Source organism: Schistocerca piceifrons, chromosome 9 (assembly GCF_021461385.2).
Source record: "Schistocerca piceifrons isolate TAMUIC-IGC-003096 chromosome 9, iqSchPice1.1, whole genome shotgun sequence".
In the NCBI taxonomy this organism is placed as follows: Eukaryota; Metazoa; Arthropoda; class Insecta; order Orthoptera; family Acrididae; genus Schistocerca; species Schistocerca piceifrons.
This window is the reverse complement of record NC_060146.1, coordinates 26,737,097-26,759,931: the sequence shown is the minus strand read 5'-3', so window position 1 is coordinate 26,759,931 and position 22,835 is coordinate 26,737,097. Positions and strand designations below refer to the sequence as shown.

The 22,835-nt window shown below is 43.3% G+C and overlaps 1 protein-coding gene across 1 annotated transcript in view; it reads left to right on the top strand.

Annotated features, from left to right (window-relative positions):
* Positions 1-21,774, top strand: part of LOC124717260 (hemolymph lipopolysaccharide-binding protein-like) — a 74,315-nt gene extending 52,541 nt beyond the window's left edge. Inside the window, exon 5 of the mRNA XM_047244066.1 lies at positions 21,483-21,774. Coding sequence (XP_047100022.1) covers positions 21,483-21,637 — 155 coding nt within the window. The 3' untranslated portion in view covers positions 21,638-21,774. The remainder of the gene's footprint in view (positions 1-21,482) is intronic.
* Positions 21,775-22,835: the final 1,061 nt, after the last annotated feature.

The following is a 22,835-nucleotide window of genomic DNA, read 5'->3' as shown; positions in this document are numbered from 1 at the left end:
GAAACTTGCCTCATGTCAGCACGTTGTATGTGTCGCCACCGGCGCCAACCTTGTGTAAATGCTCTGAAAAGTTAATCATTTGCACATCACAGCATCTTCTTCCTGTCAGTTAAATTTCGCGTCTGTAGCACGTCATCTTCGTGGTGTAGCAATTTTAATGGACAGTAGTGTAATATCGTGTTCATTATGTCGTATGGCACCAGATTTTGCTTATCCACTGTAGAGTTGTTTTAATAATTTTGCGCGACGACCTCGAATTAGAGTGATTGGAGAGATATTCACTACCAAGAAAATTTTGAGTTGACGTTTTTTGAAAATCGGTGAAGTGGGCGACTCGCCCGAAGCATTTTTCTCCAAGTTCCGAAAGCACGTCGCTACGTGCTGGAATTAGGCACATATCAGAACTGACGACCAAACGTTGAAAACTACCTATTACGAGGGTAATTTTTAAAGTAAGAAGCGGCAGCACGTGTCGTGTCGTCGCAGGCTGCCCCTTCACGGTCGGCCACCCTCGGCCACTCTCTCCGTAGGCCGCCATTACTCTTCACGTCTCTGCCGGTGATGGTTGGTTGGTTGCTCGTACTGCTTCGTCCTTCGGCATGCCGATCAGGGATCACGCCGATCAGGAAGTGCACTCGCTTATCCGATTCTGAAATGCAAAAAAAGCTCATGAACTCACCTGCAGCTTCTTGAAGTTTATGGTGCAGGTGTGGTGTATGATGGAAATGTGCGTATAAGTGGTGTAGGCTGTTTATTTGAGGAAGAACAAATGTACACGATGATGAACGATCTGGATGTCCTACTGTCACGAATGAAGACTTCACACAAAATGTTGATGAGGCGATTCGCCAAAGCGGGCGCTTAACTATTGACGAGCTGATACAAAATTTCCATGTTTCAGGATCAGTAATTTTCCACATTGTTATTTACAAACTTTGTCTTGTGTTTAATTCCATTCGAGGCTTGGTTTGGATTTGAAAGAAGTATGTATTTGCTCAGCTGCCGACTTGCTAGGCCTAATACAGGTGAGGATTTTCTTTCAGGGTTTACTCCCTTAGCCTTTGTAGGTCCCTCTTCTCCACAAGGCAATGGCGTCCTCTTCTAATTATCTCCAGGGAGGATGGGTTGCCGCTCCTTCTCTGCCGAAGCTGCCGTTACGGTCCTCGCCCATAACCCTGGAGATGGGTTCCACGTTGTACCCCGTGGAGCTTGGTCCCTCCGTGAACTTCGTTCAGACCGGCCTACAGCTGTGGAGGATGCCCACCCCCACAGCGTGGATGCGCCAGGCAAGAATTACTCAACTAGTTGTTAGGCAGGGTGGACTGTCTCCCTTGCGCCGAGTTAGTGGTTGTATATAAAGGCACAACAAAATCCCAGCAAACTGGAGTAAAGGAGTCGTTCTGTTCAAAAAGGGCAGTCCACGAAAATGTGAAAATTAAAGAGGCATCACGTTGCTGTCACACCCCTTGAAGCTGCTATAAACGATCATAGAAATGAGAATGACAAAGATAGTAGAACCTTCGCTTGAGGAACAACAACATGCATTCAGGAAAGACCGAGATACTATGGATCTTATTTTTGCAGCAAGAATGGTATACAGTCTGGACCATAAGACTTACTTTTGGTCAAGTTGGTTCACTACTCCGAGGATATCTACGTTACTCATCCTGACAGCTATTCTTGATTCGAATTCTGGAATATTTACTTCGTTTTCTTTTGCGAAGGCATGTCGGAAAACTATGTTTAGTTACTCTGCATTGGCAGCGCAATATGTCCATTGCTATCGCGCGGAAAACGCACTGAATGCTGAAGCTTTAATTTTCACGTTTAACCCACGAAGATTGTACAAATTAAGGTGTCGTGCAGACTAGCGCACGGTCATGGAGCTAGGCGTTTCTCACGTATAGAAGCAGCTGGAAGACTTGAGAACGAAGAAGTCTTGCACTTAACACAGATCTCTCGAGCAGCACAAAGTCGCAAGGGACTGGAAAAAAAGCAGGTGACTCCTGCATATAAGAAATCTCACAGTGCCAATAGATTGTCATTTTTTTAAAAAAAAGTAAGGAGATAAGGAAAGGAAAGGAACTTTATTAATTTAAGTAACAGTGAGTCAGATCACCTACAATATGAACATTAGCACAATAGCCCAGACACATACAGATTCATATTCACCGATTTTTTTAAAAAAAACTAGAAATTCAACTAAATACCTAGAAATTCCAATAACGAACAACTTAAATTGGTAGGAACACATAGAAAATGATGTGAGGAAGTCTAACTAAAGACTGTGTTTTATTGGCAGGGCGCATACAAAATGTAACAGATCTATTAAGGAGACTGCCTACATCACGCTCGTGCTTCCTATTTTTGAATACTGCTGTGCAGTGTGGGATCCTTACCAGATAGGATCGACGGAGTACATCGAAAAAGTTCAGAGGAGGACAGCACGTTTTGCATCATCGCGAAATAGGGAAGAGAGCGTAACTGAAATATACAGGATTTCGGATGGACATAATTAAAACAAAGGCGTTTTTCATTGCGGAGAAATCTTCTGAAGAAATTCCAATCAGCAATTTTCTCCTCCTAATGCGAAAATATTTTGCTGACTCCGACCTACATATGGAGAAACGATCACCATGATAAAATAAGGGAAATCAGAGCTCTACAGAAATACCGGGTGATCAAAAAGTCAGTATAAATTTGGAAACTGAATAAATCACAGAATAATGTAGATAGAGAGGTACAAAGTGACACACACGCTTGGAATGACATGGGGTTTTATTAGAACCAAAAAAATACAAAAGTTCAAAAATGTCCGACAGATGGCGCTTCATCTGATCAGAATAGCGATAATTAGCATAACAAAGTAAGACAAAGCAAAGATGATGTTCTTTACAGGAAATGCTCAATATGCCCACCATCATTCCTCAACAATAGCTGTAGTCGAGGAATAATGTTGTGAACAGCACTGTAAAGCATGTCCGGAGTTATGGTGAGGCATTGGCGTCGGATGTTGTCTTTCAGCATCCCTAGAGATGTCGGTCGATCACGATACACTTGTGACTTCAGGTAACCCCAAAGCCAATAATCGCACGGACTGAGGTCTGGGGACCTGGGAGGCCAAGCATGACGAAAGTGGCGGCTGAGCACACGATCATCACCGAACGACGCGCGCAAGAGATCTTTCACGCGTCTAGCAATACTTTGTTTTTTTTTTGTTCTAATAACACCCCATGGCATTCCAAGCATGTGTGTCAATTTTTACCTCTCTATGTACATTATTCCGTGGTTTATTAAGTATTCAAATTTATACTAACTTTTTCATAACCCGGTACATAGGTGTTCGTTCTTTCTGAGCGCTATACGTGATTGGAATAATAGAGAATTGTGGAGGTGGTTCAATGAACCCTCTGCCAGGCACTTAAATGTGATTTGCAGAGTATCCATGTTGACGTAGATGTGCTGCTGCGTCTATTGCCAGGAATGTTACAGCCTCGACATCGATTTATTAGAAAAATTGTGAACGTGTTCTGAGCTCAAAAGCACTAAGTTTCCTTGAGACAGAGAAGTTTCTGTTTCCAAACCAACACGGACTTGGAAAGCGTCGCTCGTGCCAGATTCAGCTGGTCCGTGTCTCGCATAACAGCCTGCGAACCGCCGATGAAGGGCGCCACGGAGGTTGCGTATTCGTAGCGTCTGACGCGAGGCGCCACTGCACGCAGGTCCGAGCGTACGGATTAGGTGCCCGGATACGTTCGTGGCTCGAAGCGTTCTTAAGTAATACAACGCAGTACGCCGTCCTCGACAGCGAGTGTTCATCAGAGATAAGGTTATCGTCGGGAGTGCCCCAGGGAAGTGTGAAAAGACCGCTCTAATTTTCGATATGCATAAAAGGGCTGAGGTCAGGGTGAGAAGCGAGTCATGGCTGTCTGCTAAGCTGTCGCCATTCAGCGACTGCAGGAGAATACGAGATAACTTAGAAGGAAATTCTAGTTGAGTAACATGAAGAAAAATATGAAATATATCCTATGAGTAGGTAATCAATACTGTAACGTTGTTGTTGTTGTGGTCTTCAGTCCGGAGACTGGTTTGATGCAGCTCTCCATGCTACTCTATCCTGTGCAAGCTTCTTCATCTCCCAGCACCTACTGCTACCTACATCCTTCTGAATCTGCTTGGTGTATTCATCTCTTGGTCTCCCTCTACAATTTTTACCCTTCACGCCTCAGAACATGTCCTACCAACCGATTCCTTCTTCTAATCAAGTTGTGCCACAAACGTCTCTTCTCCCCAATCCTATTCAATACCTCCTCATTAGTTATGTGATCTACCCATCTAATCTTCAGCATTCTTCTGTAGCACCACATTTCGAAAGCTTCTATTCTCTTCCTGTCCAAACTATTTATCGTCCATGTTTCAATTCCATACATGGCTACACTCCATACAAATACTTTCAGAAACGACTTCCTGACACATAAATCTATACTCGATGTCAACAAATTTCTCTTCTTCAGAAACGCTTTCCTTCCCATTGCCAGTCTACATTTTATATCCTCTCTACTTCGACCATCATCAGTTATTTTGCTCCCCAAATAGCAAAAATCCTTTACTACTTTGTGTCTTATTACCTAATCTAATTCACTCAGCATCACCCGACTTAATTCGACTACATTCCATTATTCTCGTTTTGCTTTTGTTGATGTTCATCTTATATCCTCCCTTCAAGACACTATCCATTCCGTTCAACTGCTTTTCCAAGTCCTTTGCTGTCTCTGACATAATTACAATGTCCTCGGCGAACCTCAAAGTCTTTGTTTCTTCTCCATGGATTTTAATACCTACTCCGAACTTTTCTTGTTTTTCCTTTATTGCTTGCTCAATATACAGATTGAATAACATCTGGGAGAGGCTACAACCCTGTCTCACTCCGTTCCCAACCACTGCTTCCCTTTCATGTCCCTGGACTCTTATAACTGCCATCTGGTTTCTGTACAAATCGTAAATAGCCTTTCGCTCCCTGTATTTTACCCCTGCCACCTTCTATATCGTTCGAATACACAATTAGCAGTGCAGTACTGCGAAGTAGTAAGGTTAATGGGCGGCTTAGTTTTATTGGGAGAATTTTGGGGAAGTGTAGCTCGCCTACAAAGGAGATGGCGTATAGAACACTAGTGTGATCAATTCTCGAGTGCTGCTTGAGTGTTTGGGCACCCCACCAGATGAGAGGAGTGCTGATAGATTTGCTGCCGGTAGTTTCGATCAGTTATCGTTTTGGCCGTCAGTCTTCTGACTGGTTTGATGCGGCCCGCCACGAATTCCTCTCCTGTGCCAACCTTTTCATCTCACAGCAGCACTTGCAACCTACACCTACATTGTCAATTATTTTCTGTATGTATTCCAATCTCTGTCATCCTCTACAGTTTTTGGACTTTGCAGCTCCCTCTTCTACCATGGAAGTCATTCCCTCATGTCTAACAGATGTCCTATCATCCTGTCCCTTCTTCTTATCAGTGTTTTCCACATATTCGTTTGCTCTCCGATTCTGCATAGATCCTCTTCGTTCCTTACCTTATCAGTCCAACTAATTTTCAACATTCATGTGTAGCACCACATCTCAAAATGCTTCCCTTCTGTTCTGGTTTTCCCACACTCCATGTTTGACTAGCATGCAATGCTGTACTCCAGACGTACATTCTCAGAAATTTCTTCCTCAAATTAAGACCGTTATTTGATATTAGTAGACTTCTCTTGGCCAGGAATGCCCTTTTTGCGATAGCTATCCTACGTTTGATGTCCTCCTTGCTTTGTCCGTCATTGGTTATTTTACTGGCTAGGTAGCAGAATTCCTTAACTTCATCTACTTCGTGACCATCAATCCTGATGTTAAGTTTCTCGCTGTTGTCATTTCTACGACTTGAATCAGTACGCAAGTATTATGGAGATGTTTCGTGAGTTGAGATAGGAATCCCTGGAGCGGACGTTCTTTTCACGAGAGAGCAATTTAGAGTACTGGCAGCTGAGGCCGACTGCACAACGATTATACTGCTGCCAACGTACATTTCGCATAAGAACCACGAGGATGAAATAAGTGATGTCAGCGCTCGTACAGAGGCTTATAATGACAGTGGTTTCTCCCCTGCTGCATCTGCCAACTGAATAGGAAAGGTAATGACTAGCAGTAGTTCGTGGTACAGTCAGTGAGTTGTGGCGAATGGAGGTGTGGGTGCAGGAAGGTGGTTTTCTATCTTGCATTGTGAAAAAAAGAAACAGGGTTAGAGGTTCACGACCCTTCGACAACGGGGTCATTAGAAATGGAGCGCAAGTTTGGACTAGCGAAGGATCAGATTGGAAATCTGCCGTGCGCTTTCAAAGGAACCAATTTTAGAAAACGGTTTCAATTAAGACACATGCTTCTAGAAATTCCTCAAAATTCTTAAGACAAATATTTAAAACATTTAACCCGGGCAACCTTTGCAGAACCACCACAAGTTTTAGAAAACTGCAGCTTGCACAATAGCTGAGGCCCGAGATTGTGAGGCCGCGACTTGGCCACGAGCGGTGGACGCGACTGAGTACTTATCTTCGAATTAAGGACTGGACTCCGTTTTTACTTCCACCCCGTTCAGAACACCGAAATCATAACCAAACAGCACACGCGAGCTCAGCCGAAGTCCACCACCCGTACGCCCGCTACTAATTTAAAAGGGGAACTCTGCATTGCGGTGGCCCATTGCTTCCGATCTCTGAAATATAAATCAGAAGCGACAACAGGGAACCAAACAACCGTTCCTTCACCTTAATACTCAAACTTATACAGAAAACTACTTTGATAAAATTGACAATAATAAAACTGATTTCATTCCTTTAAGCAGAACCACTTACACGAATGATGCAAACGGAAATTGCTCATTAAAACCCAAGCATCACATGGAGCACCTTATGTGGGCCTGTAAGGTACCACAGGGCAATCTTTAGGCGCGGAACATAGATCGTTCGGTAAGGCTGCGCACACGTGTCAATTAGACACTTGCCAGATGAAGTAAGAACAATACTATTAAGGAGCGAAGCACACAATAAGAGGCACGAAATATCACATCACAGACCTTGCAACACTTTGCTGCCTCAAAAGCAATCATCATTATATTTCACTAATCGTCGGTAGGACTTGAATTACTTAACTTGATGCCAGCTGCTGGATCGATGTGGCGAAGACACCAGACGTTGCTTAGTCCGATACTAACAGCGTGTTCCTTCACGGAAGCGAGCGCACGCATAGCTTCACGAGGTGGCCCAGAAGCCACAGCGCCGGCCCGCTGTCACTGACCCCAGTACGGTCAAGCGCTAACTGCCGCCCGTACTCGGTCACGCCGTGTTCGCCGTCGTCTCACTAATACGCACACTTCCGCCTGCCGTGCCCAACCTTGTCCCCCTTTCCACTCCGTACTGCCCGCTATATCCCGAGCGGGCCCACGCTCCAAAGACAGACTTCTGCCAGAGGGAATCGAAGTGCCTAACCAACGATAGTCCTGCCACCAGTCCCGCCACGGCTCAAACAGGCCTTTTCATTTCTCTGACATTGTTAAATATGTTTCTCTCTGATATACGCAACAGCAACTATTTGTTGCGTGTTAGTTGCATACGTGCTGAGCTACCACATAGGCATTCCCCCTTTTTTTGTTTTTTTTTTCAAGTCAGATATTTGACAAAACCTTAAAACTTGTACAACGTTCGCCTCATTGGCAGCTAAAACAGAGGAAAATCCTCCAGAATAGCGTAGCGTTCCAAAGGATTGGAAAAGGGCACAGGTCATCCCCGTTTTCAAGAAGGGACGTCAAACAGATGTGTAGAACTATAGACCTATATCTCTAACGTCGATCACTTGTAGAAATTTGGAACACGTATTATGTTCGAGTATAATGACTTTTCAGGAGACTAGAAATCTACTCTGTAGGAATCAGCATGGGTTTCGAAAAAGACGATCGTGTGAAACCCAGCTCGCGCTATTCGTCCACGAGACTCAGAGGGCCATAAACACGGGTTTACAGGTAGATGCCGTGTTTCTTGACTTCCGCAAGCCGTTCGATACAGTTCCCCACAGTCGTTTAATGAACAAAGTAAGAGCATATGGACTATCAGACCAATTGTGTGATTGGATTGAAGAGTTCCTAGATAACAGAATGCAGCATGTCATTCTCAATGGAGAGACGTCTTCCGAAGTAAGAGTGATTTCAGGTGTGCCGCAGGAAAGTGTCGTAGGACCGTTGCTATTCACAATATACAAAATGACCTTGTGGATGACATCAGAAGTTCACTGAGGCTTTTTGCGGATAATGCTGTGGTATATCGAGAGGTTGTAACAGTGGAAAATTGTACTGAAATGCAGGAGGATCTGCAGCGAATTGACGCATGGTGCAGGGAATGGTAATTGAATCTCAATGTAGACAAGTGTAATGTGCTGCGAATACATAGAAAGAAAGATCCCTTATCATTTAGCTACAAAATAGCAGGTCAGCAACTGGAAGCAGTTAATTCCATAAATTAACTGGCAGTACGCATTAAGAGTGATTTAAAATGGAATGATCATATAAAGTTGATCGTCGGTAAAGCAGATGCCAGACTGAGATTCATTGGAAGAATCCTAAGAAAATGCAATCCGAAAACAAAGGAAGTAGGTTACAGTACGTTTGTTCGCCCACTGCATGAATACTGCTCACCAGTGTGGGATCCGTACCAGATAGGGTTGATAGAAGAGATAGAGAAGATCCAACGGAGAGCAGCACGCATCGTTACAGGATCATTTAGTAATCGCGAAAGCGTTACGGAGATGATAGATAAACACCCGTGGAAGACTCTACAGGAGAGACGCTCAGTAGCTCGGTACGGCGTTTTGTTGAAGTTTCGAGAACATACCTTCACCGAGGAGTCAAGTAGTATATTGCTCCCTCCTACGTATATCTCGCGAAGAGACCATGAGGATAAAATCAGAGAGATTAGAGCCCACACAGAGGCATACCGACAATCCTTCTTTCCACGAACAAGACGAGACTGGAATAGAAGGGAGAACCGATAGAGGTACTCAAGGTACCCTCCGCCACACACCGTCAGATGGCTTGCGGAGTATGGATGTAGATGTAGATGTAAGTAGGTTTCACAAATGCGGATGGATGTAGATGGAGTTAAATTACCTGTTGCCTGCGACATAGGGCTGTGTGCTACGCAAAGACAAGGGCCTGTCTCAGCTTACCTGTGTGGCTGGAAGACGGGTTGCCATGGGCGCCATGTAGACTCCGTCACTTCCATCCGCTCTCTCCCATCTATCCATCGCGTGGTACCTCAGCAGCTAGGTGATACACTACGTTATCAAAAGTATCCGGACACCCCCAAAAACAAACGTTTTTCATATTAGGTGCATTGTGCTGCCACCCACTGCCAGATACTAAATATCACCGATCTCAGTAGTCATTAGACATCGTGAGAGAGCGGAATGGTGCGCTAGGCGGAAACAGACTACGAACGTGGTCAGATGATAGGATGTCACTTGTGTCATCCGTCTGTGCGCGAGATTTCCACAGCCCTAAACATCCCTACGTCCACTGTTTCCGATGTGATAGTGAAGTGGAAACGTGAAAGGATATGTACAGCCCAAGAGCGTACAGGCCGACTTCGTCTGTTGACTGACGTAGATCGCCGACTGTTGAAGAGGGTGGTAACGTGTAATAGGCAGGCATCTATCCACACCATCACACAGGAATTCTAAGCTGCATCCGCATCCACTGCAAGTACTACGACAGTTATGCGGGAGTTGGGAAAACTTGGATTTCATGGTCGTGCGGCTGCTCATAAGCCACACATCACGCCGGTAAATGCCAAACGACGCCTCGCTCGATGTAAGGAGCATAAACATTGGACGACAGAACAGTGTAAAAACGTTGTGTGGAGTGACGAATCACGGGACACAATGTGGCGATCCGACGGCAGGGTGTGAGTATGGCGAATGCCCAGTGAAAGTCATCTGCCAGCATGTGTAGTGCCAACAGTAAAATTCGTAGGCGGTGGTGTTATGGTGGGTCGCGTTTTTCATGGAGGGGGCTTGCACCCCTTGCTGTTTTGCGTAGCACTATCAGGGCACAGTCCTACATTGATGTTTTAAGCACCTTTTGCTTCCCACTGTTGAAGAGCAATTCGGGGATGGCGATTGCATCTTTAAACACGATCGAGCACCTGTTCATAATGTCCGGCCTATGGCGGAGTGGTTACACGACAATAACATTCGTGTAGTGGACTGGCCTCACAGAGTGCTGACCTGAATCCTATAGAACACCTTTGGAATGTTTTGGAAAGCTGACTTCGTGCCAGGCCTCACCGACCGACATCGATACCTCTCCTCAGTGCAGCAGTTCGTGAAGAATGGTCTGCCATTCCCCAAGAAACCTTCCAGCACCTGACTCAACGGATGCCTGCGAGAGTGAAAGCTGTCATCAAGGCCAGGGGGGCCAACACCATATTGAATTCCAGCGTTACCGATGGATGCAATCGCCATTCCAGATTTGCTCTTCAACAGTGGGAAGTAAGAAGGTGCTTAAAACATCAATGTAGGCCTGTGCTGTGATAGTGCCACGACAAACAACAAGGGGTGCAAGCCCACTCCATGAAAAACGCGACTACACCATAACACCACCGCCTCCGAATTTTACTGTTGGCACTACATACGCTGGCAGATGACGTTCACCGGGCATTCGCCACACCCACACCCTGCCATCAGATCGCCACATTGTGTACCGTGATTCGTCACTACACCAACGTTTTTCCACTGTTCGATGGTCCAATGTTGACGCTCCTTACATCGAGCGAGGCGTCGTTTGGCATTTACCAGCGTGATGCGTGGCCTATGAGCAGCCGCTCGACCATGATACCCACGTTTTCTCAATTTCCGCCTTACTATTATAGTACTTGCAGAGGATTCTGAAGCAGTTCGGAATTCCTGTGTGATGGTCTGGATAGACATTACGACCCTCTTCAACTGTAGCGGTCTCTGTCAGTCAACAGACGAGGTCGGCCTGTACGCTTTTGTGCTGTACGTGTCGCTTCACGTTTCCCCCTCGCTATGGACCTAGTGTGACACCCAATCACCTGACCACGTCCTAAGTCCGTGAGTTCCGCGGAGCGCCCCATTCTGCTCTCTCACGATGTCTAATGACTACTGAGGCCGCTGATATGGAGTACCTGGCAGTAGGCGGCAGCACAATGCACCTAATATGAAAAACCTGTTTTGGGGGGTTTCCGGGTACTTTGGACACATAGTGTAGCTGACCAGCCCAAATGGTCACATAATCTGTGGCAGTAATGGAAACTTGCAGAGAAATCTTTGCATGTGGTTGCTCAAATCATCATCGCACTCCGCCATATTCATTCATGAGACGTAAACTCCGTCAGACGCTAAAAATAGTGCAAACAAGACTCATCAGACAAAATGACTTTCTTCCATTGCTCCGTAGTCCGGATGTTATGGCTCCCTTGGTGTTCTTTTGGCGCTAACACGTTTTGCGAGTGCGACAATCAGTTCCGTAGCGATTTTTCCACTTGTTGCCCTCTTATTTTAAGTCATAATCCGGTGTAATGACCGTCCGTTTGGATGACTCGACACGCAATTTCGTCCTGAGCGTGACTTAGTCGATGACGTTTTCCCTGTATGCGGTATAATTCTTCCACACGATGCCTCTTCAAACAGCAAACACATCGTCCACGCCGATTACGGAAGCAGTCTCCGTACGACCTCCAGCAGTCTGCACACATTCGAACACACTTTGCTCCGACATGGCCCACTCACAACTACACAGACTGTCTGAGAGACACTGGCAACATATTTAGGACGCTCAACAGCTGCCGTTCGCAGTCGTATACAACAGCCATAGTCACTGCCGGGCTTCGCCTGTCCGAGTGCCTGTAAGGTGTTTCTGATCATAGCTCTCTACAGCAACTTGGTTGCTCGAATCTTCTAAAATTGGAAAGTTGTGGTAAGGTCTTATGGGACCAAACTGCTGAGGTCATCGGTCCCTAAGCTTACACACTACTTAATCTAACTTAAACTAACTTATCCTAAGGACAACACACACACCCATTCCCGAGGGAGGATTCGAACCTCCGAGGAGGCGGTGAGGGGGGGGGGAGGGGGGGGGGAGGGGGGGGGAGGGGAGCCGCGTGGCTCGAATCTCTAGTGACTGGAGCAGATAAAGTTGTATTTGTTCGTATTTTATGTCTTTCCATGCACTTTTGGCTTGGCAAACAGCGATCCTGCTGGTCGCCTGTGTTGTCAGAAATTATGGACTGGCTGGTTATCATCTGTTTGCATCGAGAGTGCGTCTCATTGCAATTTATTTATGAGAATACGAGTATGTGTGCCTTCTCTTAGCTGTCCGTTACGGTACCTGAGTCTCCCCTCCTCTCTTCATTAACCAATTAATTTCAGGAAACAACGGAAAGCCTTTCCGTAGGTGAAGACGACACCAACGCCGTCACGGTTCGGAGAACAGCAGATCGTCAGGTAAGTTTATTCTAATCTGTTGGCAGAGAAAACTGTGACAGGTTGAAATCACGTCTTTCATTTAGATACCTACGAAGCCAAAAGAAACGATCAAGCTACAACTGAACACTTGAACACGTCAACGAAGCGGGAAAAAAATTACATTATGAAAATTAGATGATATTTTCATACTACGTCAACGAATATTCACTTGTATATTCACTGTTTCCCCAGGCAGATAATGATAGTTTTAGAAGAAGGTTGTTACTGATGTATAATAATTGTACTGTAGAGTTATATTTGAAGCAAAGGTGTTACTTTTCTCGGCGACGATGCTTCTAGACTCCATTAAAGTTTTACGTGCCTCAGAGTTGCTACACAAAGCGCCGATAGTAACAGAAGTCCTAAGCACGTCAAGCTGTTCATATCCCTAATGATACGAAACGTACTGGTCCTCGAAGATAAATAAAATTATCTACACTGTGTTATTCAGATAGTTTCAAGTACCAATCACTGTCGTGACTCCACAACAGCATAATACCTTCCGTTGACAGTTTGATATGTGTATAGCGTCCGAAAATATTCGTATTCATCTGCTTCTGTTAGCTGGAATTGGTATAGAACAAGTAACTTGTCTTTTATGGCACTAATTCGCACACGTTTCACGTGCTTTTTGTTCTGTTGACTACCATTTGAACTGAATTCTTGTTACTGCTTGATCTAGCTGGATAATCAATACATTGTAGCAATATCTGAGAGGCGACTGGACCAGAGGTAGCGCTACAACTTTCCACACACAGCAACGAGCTGAGTCCAGTTAAGCAGCAAAGGAACAAACGCAAACACTAGGGCATGATTACAAAGGTAATTTGTAGACTCATCAGTAGTGTATTACCCTAAGTTAACGAAAACATAAACTACCAGGCAAGTTTTGAAATGCAGTTCTTTTTCAACCGTCATCGTTCTCAAAAATTAGTGAATTGAGCTTTTTGCATCTTGTGCTTCCTGAAAATAGCCTGCAATTACTTTCGAAACATGTGTCTTTTTTCCATATCGGCATTTGTCATTCTAAATTTCCGAAATTTTTTTCCAAAATAAGTGAGAACAACTCATCCTTTGGGGATTTAATTTCCAAGAATACAATGTGCAGAATAAACACATACCACACCATGTTCTCTTGTTATTGTTACATTTAAGTTTCTCTAACATTGTGCCAGCTATGATATTCGGTTTCGCACTACGTTTAGAATGACGCAGGAGATCTGATTCACTATTCGCATGAGCGATCTCCTTTCATAGTAGATTTACTTCAGCTCCGGTTGTTCTAAATGTATTTCATAATCGCATGACTTTTACTTTTCTATACCTCAAGCTTTTTTTAATGAAACTATTGTTGCATCTGTCAGCGAATCATTCCCCACATTTTTTCGGGCAAACGAAACACTAACAGACATGCAGCTTCTGCTGGTTTAACGTTTTCCCTACAACAACTTCTCTTTTGGAAAGTTTTACTGGTGACGTTTCTTGTGTAACTTCCTTTACACACGTATGGATGATATATTCTAAGACACAGGAAACGACACGCCACGAAAGAATTATCCGAATGGGACGGAAATCGGTCTATCCAATGTAAGAGTACAGACGAACAAATGATCTCCGTTTCGGATAAATTGGATGATTTATTCAAGAGGAAGAGATTCACAAATTTAAATGGCCAGTAGTGCGTTGGTAGCTTCCGGCCCTTAAGCAAGAAGCTCTTCGGCTCTGTGTTAATTGACAGAGTTGTTGGATGTCCTCTTGAGGGATTCGGTGCAAAATTCTGTGTCCTGTTAGCGCGTTAGATCGATCATCAAAATCCCGAGCTGCTCCAAACCTTCTCAACTGAGGAGAGGCCGGGCGACCTCGTTGGGCGACGTACTGTTTGAAGGCAAGCAGGAGAAACTCGCAGCTTTGTGCAGGCGGGCACTACCTTGGTGAAGCACGAGCCCCGGATGGCTTGCCATGAAGGGCAATGGGCCGGGCCGTGGAATTTCGTCAATGTTCTGTAAGGGCTCCGGGGATGACCACCAAAGGAGTCCTACTATGAAATCAAATGGCGTCCCAGACCATCACTCTTAGTTGTCGGGCCGTATGGCAAGCGACAGTCAGGTTCGTATCCCACTGATGTCCAGGACGCCTTGACACACTGTAATGGTGACGCATTAAGTTGTTCTGAAAGCGGTGCTGATATTCAAGACAATAAAAGCGAGTTAAAAGCTGTGAGCTATCTGGGGAAGTTAACCTTGCATTACTGAGCAACTGTTTCACCAGGTATCCAGTCTAGCTTACCACATTCCCAACCAGACTAACATTAATTATAATCTTTTAATAGCCATACGACAACCTGATATATATATATATATATATATATATATATATATATATATATATATAAGAGAATTTAAATAAAAAGAAATAAATCAGTTTATATTTGGACATTTATTTTAACATTGATCACTATTCGGTTAAAATTTCAGCATATTAAACTTGATTCATAACTAAATTAGTGCCTTATTTAGGATTGTGAAAATGTGAGTTTGTAATCTTATAGAACACATCAAATATGGAGCCAAGATTGGGAGACTGCATACAACACTGCATCCATAAAATAACACACGAAGAACGTTCAAACATATGCGAGAGGAAATTAGCCACAACCAACCGATTCAATTTTCACCCAAAGAAGTTACGTTCGTAGCGCAATCCTGTCCGTCATGAAATTACCACACACTGGTATACTAAATTCACACTAACTCTCTGTGAAATCTTCCCGAAAAGAATAGCTGATGATTACACCACATGCTTCACGTGGTCAACTTGGTTGACAAAAAGAGTGTAACTCCACAATAATTTTGATAATTACAATAAATTACATCGAAACGCAATTTACAAAAGAAAAACCTCGAACTGGTTACTATCGTCTTACTATTATCCTGATGGGTCAAACAATTGTATAAGCACGTGGTACTGGTATCACAAAGTACACCTCACGTGGGTTGAACATAAAGAAAAGTTGCTATATTGAAAAATATTGTCAAGATGAGACTTTATAATCTCACGCACATTCGCATTTAAGATTGATGATCTTAGTTAGAGTTACTGACCAACACGTGGTTCCACTTTACTCACAAAGTAGTGACAAAGCAACTACTGGAAGATATTCTGAACTTCACACTCGAATTACACTGCGTTGCAATTTAAGATAACATTAGATATTTTAGATCTAAACCTGAAATAAAGGTGATTAAATTTTCAGTTAGAAATCCATTGTCCTACGGACTTGGCAGAGATGCGCTAAGCCGGAGATCTTACCACTTCAGACGCTCGCCGTGGACCAACTGCCGTGGGCCCCTAACGACGGTGCTTAACAGATACAAACGGAAGTGACCGAAATATTTTATAATGTATGTCCTCAAGCCTATATTCAGGACAGTGGAAATTGCACAATGTGCTGCTTCCAATCGGGCGGTTTGCCACGCTCCCTCCCCTTAAAAATCACCATACTAGGTGAGATTATTTGTAACCGAGAGAATAAGAAACTCTTCAGAAAGTTTGCACTGTGTGTTGCCTATTAGCTAATAATCTTCTTTTATGTAGCAATTGTAACGCACGCCAAATAACCGAGACTAATTTGGCAGAAGTGGTCATTTTTTACCTACCTTATTTACATAAGTAACATGACGGCATATAATTCACGAAGCAGCAATATCAAATGCCTATTAGGCCTCCTACAAGCAAGAAGTTTCATTTTAGGAAATACTTTCACATTTCATTCATACGTTCCAGTTTCACAAGCATGACTTCCAAAAATAGTAGTACGACATTTTTATATAAATTTGGAATCGTCATATTCGTCCATAAAATTTTTGCGAGGTCGCCGTTCTTCTCCTTCCTTGTTGTAACAAACAATATTGCCATCACTAATTCTGTACCTATTCCTGCCATTGTCAATACTTTTTCTCCGGGTTACTTTCACTAACCCTCCCAGAATCATCGGACTAGGTATCCTGCGTTTATTCTCCGCTTAGGCGTCATTACGTGTTCGTACAGCGCGTCCTACGCGCTATTCCGAGAATAGAACTGAAGCGACTGCTAACTGCAGACTGTACAAATGGCCGTTAGTAGTGTAGTGATCTGGCAAAATCTTTCTGTCGAAACCTCATTTTGTTGGATACACTGAGAAAATAATGTGTAATCTTTCTTACCCGTTATTCCTGTTAGTCGTTTATTTCCACTCTGGTAGCCTGACTCCACGGATTTCGCTAATAACGGTTATCATTCGCACACCTAATCAACCACATAAACAAATAGCGAGTAGCATTCACCCGTTCGGGTTTATTCGGCTCAGCTCGTATTGCCCCGTCCCGTTTTGTCTGCGGGAAAGTTTTTTATTTCTATATGCGACGTGTGAAAATTACTGAACTATCAGTTTAATAAGTCACAGCTGCAAAATACTAACGCGAATTCTTTACAGACGAATGGAAAAACTGGTAGAAGCCGACCTCGGGGAAGATCAGTTTGGATTCCGTAGAAATGTTGGAACACGTGAGGCGATACTGACCTTACGATTTATCTTAGAAAAGATTAAGGAAAGGCAAACCTACGTTTCTAGCATTTGTAGACTTGGAGAAAGCTTTTGACAATGTTGACTGGAATACTCTCTTTCAAACTCTAAAGGTGGCAGGGGTAAAATACAGGGAGCGAAAGGCTATTTACAATTTGTACAGAAAGCAGATGGCAGATAAGAGTCACGGGACACGAAAGGGAAGCAGTGGTTGGGAATGGAGTGAGACAGGGTTGTACCCTCTCCCCGATGTTATTCAATCTGTATATTGAGCAAGCAGTAAAGAAAACAAAAGAAAAATTGGGAGTAGGTATTAACATCCATGGAGAAGAAATAAAAACTTTGAGGTTCGTCGATGACATTGTAATTCTGTCAGAGATAGCAAAGGGCTTGGAAGAGCAGTTGAACGGAATGGATAGTGTCTTGAAAGGAGGATATAAGATAAACATCAATAAAAGCAAAACGAGGATAATGGAATGTAGTCCAATGAACCCTGGTGGTGCTGAGGGAATTAGATTAGGAAATGAGACGCTTAAAGTAGTAAAGGAGTTTTGCTATTTGGGGAGCAAAATAACTGATGGTGATCGAAGATATAAAAGAGAGGATATAAAATGTAGACTGGCAATGGCAAGGAAAGCGTTTCTGAAGAAAAGAAATTTTTTAACATCTAGTATTGATTTAAGTGTCAGGAAGTCGTTTCTGAAAGTATTTGTATGGAGTGTAGCCATGTATGGAAGTGAAACATGGACGATAAATAGTTTAAACAAGAAGAGAATAGAAGCTTTCGAAATGTGGTGCTACAGAAAAATGCTGAAGATTAGATGGGTAGATCACATAACTAATGAGGAGGTATTGAATAGAATTGGGGAGAAGAGGAGTTTGTGGCACAACTTGACAAGAAGAAGGGACCGGTTAGTAGGACATCTTCTGAGGCATCAGGGGATCACAAATTAGCATTGGAGGGCAGTGTGGAGGGTAAAAATCGTAGAGGGAGGCCAAGAGATGAATACACTAATCGGATTCAGAAGTATGTAGGTACTGGGAGATGAAGAAGCTTGCACAGGACAGAGTAGCATGGAGAGCTGCATCAAACCAGTCTCAGGACTGAAGACCACAACAACAACAACAACAACAACATGCGACAGAGATTCCCCTGGCGGAGACATCACGTACAGAAGTCACACATTCAAAAATCAACTCTTTTATTCTTCAGAAATCAACTTAGAATGTGTTCAATAATGTTCAAAAACCAACAGGGAAGCGTTTCGAAATCATACGAACAATCGATAGACCAATGTGCGCTGGAAGCTAGGCGCTTTGTTTGTTTCTTCGAGAATACGATTTCGGCGCCCTCTGAAATTGCACCAGGGGCAGATGCCGCGGTCTGCCCCGCACCCCCGTACATGAGGGTCAGGTAGAGGCGGCCCAGTCGGACTGTCGCCCATCACGTATGATGGTAGCAGTGGTCCGGGGTGCCGTTCCCTTTGATAGGAAGACCCCTTTGGCTGCCATCCGCGGCAGCCTCGCAACACACAGGTACGTCGACGCTATTCTACGCGCCGTTTTGTTGTCACATGGCAAGAAGCAGTCCTTGGCTCACAGTTCAGCAAGGTAATCCCCACCCACACATGGCGACAGATTCCTCTGTCTTTGCGTTTGTAAAACCCTACCTTGGCAAGCAAGGTCGCCGGATCTCGTCCCATCTGACAAGTTTGGAGCATTACGAGCGTAGCCCTGCAACCAGCTCGGGATTTTGACGACCTAGCGCGCCAATTGGACAGAATTTGGTACGATACCCCTCATGAAGACATCTAAAAATTCTATCAATCAATGCCAAGCCGATAACTTCTTTTTTAGGGTCAGAGGTGGACCAACATATTGTTGACTTGTTCTATTTGTGAAGCTCTATGTCTCGAGTAATTATCCAATTTTTCTGAATTATAATCATTTGTTTTTCTATACATGTACATCACATATACGTATTTGCGTCCCATTCGTACTTTGAGTTCTCCATCTTTCCGGAGAACAACTCGCACTCATTAAAAAGTCCTGATTAGTTCTTTTGTGGATCTAATGAAATATTTACTCATAATTTTGCTATAGCTGCATCTGCACACTAATACGTGCGCACTTCTTCCGCTTTTTCTCTCGTGATTGCGAGTGACGTTAAGGCCTAACAATACATCTTCACCTCAGCCTTCAGCCACTCGTCGTTCACACAGCATATAGGAAAAAAAAAAATTAACACTGAGAGTTGGCACAGGATGTGGCCTCTGAAGCATAATCGTGTCAAGTTGTGCGCCTCTTGTCCTGCGTTACGTGTGTCGACACGCGGGAAGACAGCACGTTCCCTATCTCCTACTCGCTATTCCGTTATCATCCGACCTGTTTCTAATTGCACACTAGTGTAAACACACGGAATTACATTAGTCAGAAGTTTGTGTTGCGGTCTTCAGTCTGAAGACTGGCTCGATGTGGCTCTTCCCAAAAAAAAAAAAAAAAGAAGGCTCAAATGGCTCTGAGCACTATGGGACTTAACTTATGAGGTCATCAGTCCCCTAGAACCTAACTAAGGACATCACACACATCCATACCCGAGGCAGGATTCGAACCTGCGACCGTAGCGGTCGTGCGGTTCCAGACTGTAGCGCCTAGAACCGCTCGGCCACAATAACTGCTTCAGTCGATAGCCATTTGATCTTTGTAGTATAGTCAATACTTGCCCTCGATGTACAGTTTTACCCACTACACCTCCCTCCATCATCAAACTGACGATTCCTTAATGCTACACGACGAGTCCCGTGAACCTGATCCTATTTTTTAGTCAGGTTGCGCCACTAATTTCTTTTCCCCCAATTCAGTTCAGTAAATCCTCCTTAGCTACGCGATCTACCCACCTAAGCTTCAGTACTCTTCTGTAGTTCCACGTTTCAAAACCTTCTATTGCCTTCAGTTTAAACTTCACGTTTCACTTCCTTACAGGGTTACACTGCAGAGAAACACTTTCAGAAAGGACTTACTAACAATTAAATTTATGTTAACAAATGTACCTTTTTCTCAAGAAATAGCTTCCTCTTATTGCTGTTCTATATTTTATATACTCTCTACTTCGATCATCATCAGCAAACCTCGTCAACTGCTTTCAGTGTCTCATTTCCTAATCTAATTGCTTCAGTATCGCCCGATGTAATTCAACTACATTCCATTATTTTTGTTTTACTTTTGTTGATGTCAGTCTCATGAACTGTTTTCAAGACATTATACATTCCGCTCAGTTGCTCTTCCGTTCCTTTACTGTCTCTGATGGAACTACAATGTCATTGGGAAGCCTCATATCTTTTATTTCTTCTCCTTGAACTTTAATTCTCGTCTCTAATTCTTCCCATACCCACATTTCAGTAAATCTGCGTGTTTCATAACAATGAGGAAACTTCAATGCGCCGTTGATTCGAGAGGATTAAAGAGATCATGAACAGCACCTGGGATCGGATATATAGGCCTTTCGGAAAGGAATGTATATCATCTACAGGTGTATCACGACTGCTCCGCAATTCACTCCAATGTGCCGGGCAGAGAGTTCATCCAATCACTTTCAGACTTTATCTCTGCAGTTCGACTCTCGGACGGTGCTTGGGAAAAATGAACTCTTAAATCTTTGAGCACGAGCTCTGATTTCTCTTATTTTATTACGATGATCATTTCTCCAATTGTAGGTTGCGACAGTAAAATGTTTTGCCATTCAGAGGAGAAAGTATACTGTTGAAATCTCGTGAAAAGTTCTTGCCACAACGAAGAACGACTCTATTTTAATGATTGCCACACCAATTAGCGTATTATATCCGTGACTGTCGCCTCCCCCCCCCCCCTATTTCGCAATAATACAAAGCGAGATGCCCTTCTTTGATCCTCTTCGATGTCCTCCGTCAATCCTCTATGCTAAGGACCCCATACCGCATAGTAGCAGAAGACGAACAAGCGTAGAGTAGTCAGTCTCTTTAGTAGGCCTGTTGCATCTTCTAAGTTCTCTGCCAACAAAACGCAGTCTTTGCTTTTCTTCCTCACAGCTTTATCTGTGTGTTCTTTCTATTTTACGTTGTTCGTAGTTGTAATCCTTAGGTATTTAGTTGAATTTATGGGCTTTCAATTAGTGAGATTTATTGCGGAACCCAAATTTTAAGGATTTCCTTCAGTAAACATGTGGATCACGCAACACCTTCCATTATTTAGGGCCAGTTGTCACTTTTCGCAACCATAAACAGATGTATTGTCTAAATTTTAAGTAAATAAAGAATAAATCTTTTCTTTGCTACATCTCAACCAAGTACGTAAATTTTAAACTGACTGTTCCCATTATTTCAGGTGACTCTCTCAGCTCCCTCCGATATCAGAACTGGAACTCCGACCATCCCAGGTATGTCTCGGGCGAAAACTGCGCCAGCGTCAGCTACGAAGGAGTCATCGACGACGACAGCTGTCGCATCGAGAGGTACTTCGTCTGCGAGGTGCCGCTCTAGCCCACCCATCTCCACTCGTCGTCGTCGTCGTATTCTCGCACACAGTACTGTCTTCAAGCGTGTGTAAAACTTGTTAATTTAAATAAACTGTTCTAATTTCATTAGATATAATACAACTTTCCTGATTTCGTACAACATCCAGTTACTTAGGTGAAGGATGTACTCGCAGCATAAGTTATCCAGTATGCACCCAATGACACCCAAATCTTGAGGTATTTCCAAGTGTTTGATGCCTGACTGGGACTGCACCAATATTATGCTTTTTTTATAGATGAACAGAAATCTGTCGATTATAAGACCGGTTTCATTATTAGTACTGCAGAAGGACAGAAAAACTTCTTACATCATTAATAAAAGCAAAAAATGGAATCCAGAAAAAATACGCTTGAATTGGCCTTCCAACTAACAAAAAATACATAGAACAAAAAGTCCCTTTCATGGGGGTCCAAAATTACACATTACAAGACACTGGTTAAGCCAGAAGCACTATATGCAGCAGAAACACTTAACATGAATTTCAAAGGCCAAATGGAGAAACTTGAGTTAAAGGAAAGAAAAATTTTAAGAAAAATCGTAGGACTAAAATTTCAAGACAATAAGATTATATACATCAAAAGTGAAACTTTCTACAAGAAAACTGAAAAACTCTCAGATACTATGCGAGAAAGGAGGATAAATTTTTATAGTCATCTTCGGAGAATGACTTCCAACAGATTAACCAAACAAATCATTGACTTTTTCGGTAACCACAAAACGAAACCCATCTGCTTTATAGAAACTGAGAAAGACCTAGTAGAATTAAAGATTTCAGAAAATTCACTTATCGATGGAACAGCTAAATTAATTACCAAAGATGAAAACACAAGGTTCCAAGACAAATCTACACAAAAGTCCAAACCCTTCATCTCGGAAGAAGAGAGGAAAACAAGATCAGAAAGAATGAAGAAATACTGGGACCTAAGAAAAGAACAACGCACTAGGAAATGATTGATCCACCCTACCCCAAAGAGAGTGAAACGAAAGAATAAGAAGAAGGAGAACAGCAGAAAATATTCCATGTCAGAAGAATTTTTTTTTTTTTTGCAACATGTTTCTTTTACCGAAAAATAGCCACAGGAATGTCATTATTTCATGTTCTGTCCTAAAAATAGGTTCCGTAGCGGCACATCGTGATGCATTTTAACTTTTGAACTCATCC